The sequence below is a fragment of the Xenopus laevis genome, chromosome 2S, assembly GCF_017654675.1.
Source record: "Xenopus laevis strain J_2021 chromosome 2S, Xenopus_laevis_v10.1, whole genome shotgun sequence".
NCBI lineage: Eukaryota > Metazoa > Chordata > Amphibia > Anura > Pipidae > Xenopus > Xenopus laevis.
Genome location: NC_054374.1, coordinates 139,548,107 through 139,556,728, shown reverse-complemented (window position 1 = coordinate 139,556,728; position 8,622 = coordinate 139,548,107). Strand labels below are relative to the sequence as shown.

General features: G+C 38.0%; 1 protein-coding gene across 1 annotated transcript; it reads right to left on the bottom strand.

The window, feature by feature from the left end:
• Positions 1-761: 761 nt before the first annotated feature.
• On the bottom strand, positions 762-7,158 carry krt78.2.S (keratin 78, gene 2 S homeolog). Its single transcript, XM_018248639.2, has 9 exons — positions 6,388-7,158; positions 6,066-6,286; positions 5,047-5,107; positions 4,706-4,801; positions 3,879-4,043; positions 3,641-3,766; positions 2,394-2,614; positions 2,021-2,055; positions 762-1,928 (listed from the first exon to the last, which is right to left on the bottom strand). The coding sequence occupies exons 1-9, from the start codon at positions 7,054-7,056 to the stop codon at positions 1,516-1,518; spliced, it is 2,007 nt and encodes a 668-aa protein (XP_018104128.2). The 5' UTR covers positions 7,057-7,158; the 3' UTR covers positions 762-1,515.
• Between the last annotated feature and the right edge of the window lie 1,464 nt (positions 7,159-8,622).

The following is an 8,622-nucleotide window of genomic DNA, read 5'->3' as shown; positions in this document are numbered from 1 at the left end:
AACTGGCAAATTAATTCAATATTTGCTTTACTATACAAAGCATGCACCAACACAACTATACTTACTAAGTACACATGTGTGATGGCTTTAGTAGGGCTAGTTTTACTGCTCTCACTCCAAGCTTTAGGGTTTCTTTGGTCATCTCATGAAAATATACAAGTACAAGTATGTCCCTCCTGTGGCCCTTTACCTACTGTTGCTTATGCCAGTGCCAGTCCACTGAAAGCTTCATTGAAGGGGTAAGACTATGCAATGAAACCAAGAGACATGCAAAGCTGTAGAATATGCCTACCTCACCATATGTACAGTATGTCTATATGTAGTTTTATACATGACTTTTTAACCAATAGATGCATTATGTAACATCAGAAGATTGTCAAAGGGAATCGCCTCTCCTCTTGGCCAAAACTTCCTTGGCTGAATGAGAATATAAACACAGTCTACTTTACCTGACTAAAAATATATTTTAAGAATAGAGCTGGGACCAGACTTTCTTACTTTGTAGTCTTATATATGATGAGTTGTATAATAAGCTTTTCCCACTAACAGTATGTTTGGATCTCTAGGCCAATCAGGTCCTTTATCTGGTCTTATTTATGGAACTGTGACACATCAAGGTCAGTTCATCTGCCTGACCCTAGATGTCCCTATGATGTATACAGCCATTTCTCTATTTTTGTCTGTTTGGTCACATGATATAGCAAAAGTGGCAGATCACATATGTTATATTCATTATGATGGAAATCAAAAAACACAAATAGTTATGAAACAGCAGTTTATTAGATGTACAGTAAAATGGAGTCAGTTGTGAGAAATAGCCATTGCACAGGAAGGACAAATTTGTTATCTAGAGTTTCTCTGCTTTAACAATGAGTAAGGTAAAGGGGCATGTTCATACATAGTACAGTAGCTTGCATTCGGTCAGTAGTAGTGGTTGCAGAGGGATTGATAGCAGAAACAAGATAACAGAACACAATTTACTGCAACAGAATTGTTACCCACAGAACAATCTCATTGATGGTAAACATGATGCAACACAATTTTAAAGTCAACACTTTTACGAAGGTATGTGTGTAAGTAAATGGCCCATAAGGCATGAGAGCTCAAAATATTAAAAAATGTAAATGATGTTTTCTTTAATGATTGTGTTAAAATACAACTCCTACTGACTCATTGTAGCTATGTCAAGTGCTGGTCAAAATTATTTTTCACATATGTACTGAAAAATAGTGGATAAAATAGGGTAGAACTGAAAATATTTTTGATGTCCTTGGCGTTTGAGAAAGATGGCCAGTTTTTTTCCAGAAATGCATATAATGTTGTTGATATACTGTAGATGCACTGGGTTACATGCTATAGAAACTGTAACTTGTTATGGAGCCAATATTTACAAGAGAAACCATAGTAAGGGATCTGCTTACTAACTTAATTTTGCTTTTAAATGATCTTGACATGAAAAACAGAGGTTATATTCTAGCAGGCAAAAAGAGATGTTGCTGGATTAAAGATGTCAGGTTAATAGTTCAATTTGCTTGAAGAAGAAGATGTTTTTGAGATAATGGTACCACCTTGTCTGCTTCCAGAACTAAAGCCTCCTGCTCCACCCATGCCGTAGCCTCCTCCACCTCCACCTCCAGCAGAATATCCTCCTCCTCCTCCAAATTGGCCACCTCCGCTGGCTCCATATCCTCCAGCTCCAAATCCTCCACCTCCTGCACCACCAACTCCATATCCTCCACCACCTCCGCCACCAGCTCCAAATCCTCCGCCCCCAGCTCCAAATCCTCCACCTCCAGATCCATATCCTCCACCGCCAGATCCATATCCTCCACCGCCAGATCCATATCCTCCACCACCTCCAAATCCACCGCCAGCTCCAAATCCACCACCCATTCCAGAAGATATTGAAGTGGAACCACTGATCACAGCTACAAGTAAAAATATAGGTGATGTAGGTTAACTTTACATATTGCATTGCATACAATATAATTTAATGTGTTATGACTGGAGGAATACTTACAAATGCTGACAGGATTTTGAATCTCTCCTGATATTCTGGAATAAAGTTATTCAACCCATTAAAATGGAAAGTATTACTATGATTTTCACTACAACGCTTACTGCAAAACATTAGCATACCATATAATGTTCTAGAAATTACATTTGCAGATATGTGGCGGTTTAGAAAGATAAGCCATTAATAGATCAATTCAGTAAGATAATTCTGTATACAGAAGAGTATTTGCATGTGTCTCTATGCATATGTGTGCATTAGCATGTATGCATGTGTATTTGCACATATGTGAATGTTTGTATGGGATATAATGAGACAAAATATTAACATGCATTTCAATAACAAGAATTAATAGCACAGCTTGCTGAGAAGGTCATACCTGCATTCCTCTCCTTCTAGAAGTTTTCTGTAAGTTGCAATTTCAATATCCAAGGACAGCTTAACACTCATCAGTGTTTGGTACTCATGTAATTGCTTTGCCATTTCTTCCTTGGCTTTTTTTAGGGCTTCCTGAAGTTCATCTAATTTTCTTTGTGCATCTTTTACAGCAAGTTCTCCACGTTCCTCTGCCTCAGTGATAGACATCTGAAGATTGGCACACTGGGGAAACAATTATATAGGTTCTGAATACAAAATATTTTGTACACAAAATAATGAAAACAAGCTAATAGAAAGCCAGATTTTATGGTGTGGTTTTTATTTCTAAATGACACTGTTTACACTGCAAATAAATATTCACCCTACCATGTAAAATTGCATTCCTAACCCAACAAGTATATCATTTTTTTTATTTTATATTGGTGTGTAGTCAGCCATTTTGCATAGCCATGTGCTTTCAGAAAGACCAGCACTTCAGGATGGAACTGCTTTCAGACAGGCTGTTGTTTCTACTTCTCAGTGTAAGTGGAGTTGCAGTGGGACATGGATTTTTACTATTGAGTGCTGCTCTTATATCTACCAGGGAGCTGTTATCTCATTACTTTCCCATTGTTCTGCTGATGGACTGCTGGGGGGGGGAAGGGAGCTTTGATACCACTCCAACTTGCAGTGCAGCAGTAAAGAGTGACTGAAGTTTATCAGAGCACAAGTGACATGACTGGGGGCACTTGGAAAACTGACAATATACTGTAACTAGCTCCACATCAGATTTCAAAATTAAATATTAAAACATAAGCTTGCTCTTCTGAAAAATAGATTTCAGCAGTACTATGGATATAAGTATTCTAGTTTTATTATCCACCGCTTAGTGCTGGTAAACCACTTTTCTTACTACAGGCTTACTGTAAGCTCTTTATCCCCAACAAACCCCAATTGTGTTGATGTAATACTATTAAAGAAGCCAAGAGAGGCAATGCTTGATGTTCTAGGTGGGGCAGCTTAGCATACTAACTTAACTGCTCTGCAGAATATTTAAGGGTGGCCTGATGGGATTTATCACTTTACAGCCCCTGGACATGTTAGTAAACCATCAAACTTTTTTTTTAGGTATAACTAAGAGCTTTCCCTTAGACTCTATCTAAAATGTAATATTTAAGAGAAGTAGAAACAAATATGAACACATATTATCCATGATCCTGATTTGTTCATGTAGTCAAAATATGACTGGTTGCAATATTTTCAATATACCTGCTTCTTCACACTTTCAATCTCAGCCTTTAATCTCTGGATCATGCGATTCAGGTCTGCAATTTCAGTTTTGCTACTTTTGAGGCTATCTCCGTGCTGACCGGCTGTTGCTTGAAGCTGCTGGAACTAAAAGGGTCAGGTGCCAAAGTTATTATTGTGGCCTTTAGTTGTTTTAATAAAATTACAGTTTTTTTCTTGATAGGTGGTAACAGTGACCAAGATGCTGAGATATTTTTACCTTCATGGCACAAGCAGCTTCAGCCTCGGCTTTGCTCTTGTTGGCTATTTCCTCATACTGACATTTCACCTCCATGATAATGCCATCGAGATCCAACATCCGGTTATTGTCCATAGACAGAACAACAGATATGTCGGAAAGCTGACTTTGAAGATCTTGAATTTCCTGCCATTTAAATAGAATAATAATAATTTATAAGAAAAATGAATGATACCTTCTCATCATTTCATAATGGATGAATATTGCCAAAGGCAAAGACGTATTGTTTAAGTTGCAAGCATCAAGTCATGTGATAGAAAAACTTAACAAAGTGACCAATCCTTTTTTTCTATAACTGAATTCTAGAGATGTAAACAGCAAAAATAGGTGTTATTTTATAAATAAAGTTTTTTTTCATTTTTGTGGCCCTGGTGGAGTCTCTGAGTTACTTTACCCCCATTTTTTGCAGTTGATGGATTACTGTTCCCTATGCTGAGGGTCCGGGGCTGGTGCATTGGGTTTCCCTTTTGATTTGGTGAGTTTTTCTACATTTGATTTTCTTGTGCCCTTTCTCTCTTCAACATTGAATTCTAGAGCCTGATTGGCACAAGTGTAATTACAATATCAAATACAGATGGTGCTCAAAATTCCATAGTCAGAGACAGAGGGTTATTATTGACTGTGCAAATGAATACTGGCATATTCTAAAACTCACATCTACAGTCCATACTAGATCTAGGACTGTTTGGATGAATATTCAATGACCACATTCTGTTTTCACAAAACATGGGATGAAACAAACACATACAATACAAGTTCATTTAACAGACGGAGGAGACTAACATTACCGATTCATATAGTGTCCTGAGGAAGTTTATTTCATCAGTCAGTCCATCGACTTTACACTCCAGCTCTACTTTGTTCATGTACGCAGCATCCACATCCTAAACACAATACATGTTAAGGAAGAATTAATTTAAGGAACACCTGCATAAAGTTAAGTGACAATTCTTAACAGGTTTGATTAAAAGATGCTTGATAGACTGCCTTTTGTTCCAGCTACAAGATCATAAAAAATGGCATTTCAATTTAAATCTCTCTGGAGAGCAAACATATAACATATAACATACTATATTCTATAATTACACCCAAGCTTCTCTTCACCAGTGCAATGCATTTCAGTACCCACCTTTTTGAGTATTACAAATTCATTTTCGGCAGTTGTGCGCTTGTTGATTTCATCCTCATATCTGCAAAGATGAAAAAATAGACCATGCATTTAAACCAGATAATGACTTAAAGCATAAATCACACTGAATAACTTGCATGGACTTTTCTGAAGTTAAAAACACCCACAGTACAATTTATAATGCATTGCCGTCATTGCATTTAACCATAGAAGAGCACCGATAGTTTGCACAACCTAAATACCCTTGTGATCCTCATTACTTGTTGCTGATCTGTGTCTGTTGTCATTACTTTAAGTCTGTGTAGAAACTTGGTTGACTAGTTATTTCTCTGGCTTTCAGCCACAATTAAATACATTGGAGAAAATAAAGTGCTGAAAATATATTGTGATTACTAAAATCAATAACCCACAGGCATGACAGTCAGTGCATTCAAAGAACTGGAAAGAAGTTATTTTGCAAGAGTTTCTAAACATCACAGGTCTGGTTTTGGTACAGAAACCTCAAAAAATTCACATAATTGAGCATATTCACAATCCCATCTAAAGAAAAAACATATTTTGTAGATATGTAACAGGCAACACCCCATCGAGTAAAATACTAATCACTTTATATTACATTTTACACTGATTATTTTACAAGTAATGTGTTTTCATATATTGTTTATTTAGTGTTATTTAGTGTTACACAATGGTTGTTATGCTCAAACCCAACGCTGCTCTATGAGATTTTTTGGAGCCCAGCATATACAGAGTCTACATAGACCTCTTTGTATTACATTATTGGTTTAAAATAATCCCTCCCTCAAAAATGTAAAATAGTAAGTCACTTGTACACAGCATCAGAACTATTGGATAACATTAGTTATTGGCTAATTCAGTTACTGTGGTGTATGCTGAAACAATTAGCCCCCAATACCAGTAAATAAATATAGTACTGTATTTATAGCTACCCATACCTTATATTGGTAGCTGGCCTAATAAAATAAAAGCATGTTTTAGTTACAGTCATTCAGGCTTACTTGTTTTTGAAATCTTCTACCAAATCTTGAATGCCCCTCAAATCTGTTTCCAGGCGATGTTTGTCATTCTGCAGCCCATCCAATGTACGTCTCAGGTTGCTAATGTAAGCTTCAAAGAGAGGTCCAATGTTGCTTCTCTTTGAAACACCTTTTTGCCCATGTTCTTGCAAGAGTTCCCATTTTGTATTCAAGACTTGGTTTTGCTGCTCCAAAAATCTCACCTAAACTCAAAGGGAAAAAAAGCAAACCAAAATTCAAGAAAAAGGCTATTGTCGGTGATGTATCTGCAAATTTTACAGGTGTATAAAAATATATTGTTCACCTTGTCAATGAAGGATGCAAATTTGTTGTTGAGGGTCTTGATTTGCTCCCTTTCCTCTTTCCTCACTTTTTGAATGGTTGGATCAATTTCCATATTTAATGGTGCCAGAAGGCTCTGGTTAACGGTCACTTCCTGAATTCCACCAGGAGGGCATACAGGGAAATTCATGCCACCAAAGCCTCCATCAAATCCTCCTGGGCCACCACCAAATCCTTCACCACCAAACCCTCCACCTCCAAATCCTCCACCTCCAAATCCTCCACCTCCATATCCTCCACCACCACCAAATCCTCCACCTCCTGCTCCACCACCAAACGCTCCCCCTCCTCCACCAAATCCTCCACCACCTGCTCCACCAAAAGCACCACCACCAAAACTTCCTCCACGGACACTGCCTGTACTAATAGCAGTCTTTCTTGTTCCTCCAAGACTATGGAGGCTATGAGAACTAAAACCAGCACCTCCACCATGCCTGAATCCTCCACCACCACCACCACCACCACCACCAGCACCACCCCCACCTAATCCTTTAGACATAGACATTGAACTAAAGCTTATTCTACCTCCACCACCTCTACCTCCACCGCCTGCACCACCCATTGATGCAGAGCTAAAGGTCTTAGTTCCCACTACAGACCTGCTACCAAATGACTGCTGACCCCTGTTCATTTTTGCAAGGACAGAGAAGCAACTATAAGAAAGAAATGAATAGTCTGAGGTACAGAAGCAGAAATCAGAATGAAGGGATTCTAAGCCCCTCTGATGAGAAAGCGTTTTCTTTCACCTTTATATCATTTTTGAAAGTGGGTTTGGCTGCCTTGGGAATCAGAAGATCAATTTACTGTAATCATGGGCTTGGCAACTTTGGCATGCCTGGCAGCACATATTTAGTGAATTGATAAATTGAGACACACCTCTTAATGTGAAAAAAAAAAGGTATTAAAAAATTACCTCACTTGGAGGCTTTGGTGTTATGAAATCCTTTTATCTGCTAAATTAAGGATGCATATTGCTAGAGATGTTCCAAAGAGGGATCCTCAGGCTACTTCTTTAATACAAGGCATGCATATTTTACTGTCTCTTTGTTATCCACAAAATTATGTGCCAGCATATTAATATAAATATGCTGACTGAAAAATAAATGGCTATGAATCACACTTTTGGTTATCAGTTTATTAGAATGAATTATCATGCAAAATCACTGCTTTTCATAGTCAAGGTTTGACAGCTTTCAGCCATCTAGTTTTTAATCATCTACAGCTTTTCTGTTACTATAAAGTGCTGCACTGTAAGATACTCAGTACCAGCAGAAAAAGTGAAGAGAAGAAGAGGATTCCAACCAGGAGCTGGAATTGCAAAGGTCCTTCAGTAGGCTGACATACAGAAGCACAAGTCAACAATAGCTGCAGATTGCTTGCAATAGGGAGCTACTGTCCAACAGGACCTCCCGCATATCTCCAGATGAGCTTGAGAATTTCTTGTGCTGTGGCCCGTTGGAAGCAGGCATTTGTATCTTAGATAAAACTCATAGCACAGAAATATTGGACACAATACAGAGTTGATGCAGCAGAAAATGTATTCAAACCTTCTTTTATTGTGATGGCTCTGCTTATCAAGAGACACATATATACCCTGGCTTTGCTATATTAGCATTTGATTGCACAACTAGGTGCTGTGTAATGATGGGCAAATGTCCAGTTTCTCTTCACCGAAAAATTCACGAAACGCGTTGAAGTCAATGGGCGTCAAAATAATTTTGACAGGCAACAATTTTGATGCTAGTGCCAATTTTTATACGCCCGACTCTTTTGTCCAAATGCATTAAAGTCAATGGGCGCCCCAATAATTTTGACGAGCGTCAATTTTGACGCTCAATGATTTTTTTGATGCATTAAATTTTTCCACTGCAAATTTTTGCGGCAGTTTGGCGAAAACATTTGCAGTTGGCGAAGTGCAGAAATTCACAGTGAATCCATGCAAATAAACTCCCCCTTCACTAGTGTTGTGGGTGAAGCTCAGTAATGCATTTGGTGGAACCTACAGTATGTAGCATATTGGAGAATTGCAAAAATATATTTCAGTCTGTGCAGTATCTCATGATTTTATGTAACTGAACCATAAATTCAGGAAAACTATACTGCAATATAATCAGCAAGAAAATTATTCCACATTAAACATTTGTCACATCAGTGCAACTGGTACCATGTGGATTTGCATTGTCAGGCATTATAGGAC

Bases quoted from the DNA above. Each gene is read 5' to 3' on its own strand.
- krt78.2.S (XM_018248639.2), bottom strand. From the start codon at position 7,056: ATGAACAGGGGTCAGCAGTCATTTGGTAGCAGGTCTGTAGTGGGAACT. The intron at 5,108-6,065 runs GTAAGCCTGAAT...TCATCTTTGCAG, and splicing joins GTAGAAGATTTCAAAAACAA to ATATGAGGATGAAATCAACA. The intron at 3,767-3,878 runs GTAAAAATATCT...TGACCCTTTTAG, and splicing joins AAGCTGCTTGTGCCATGAAG to TTCCAGCAGCTTCAAGCAAC.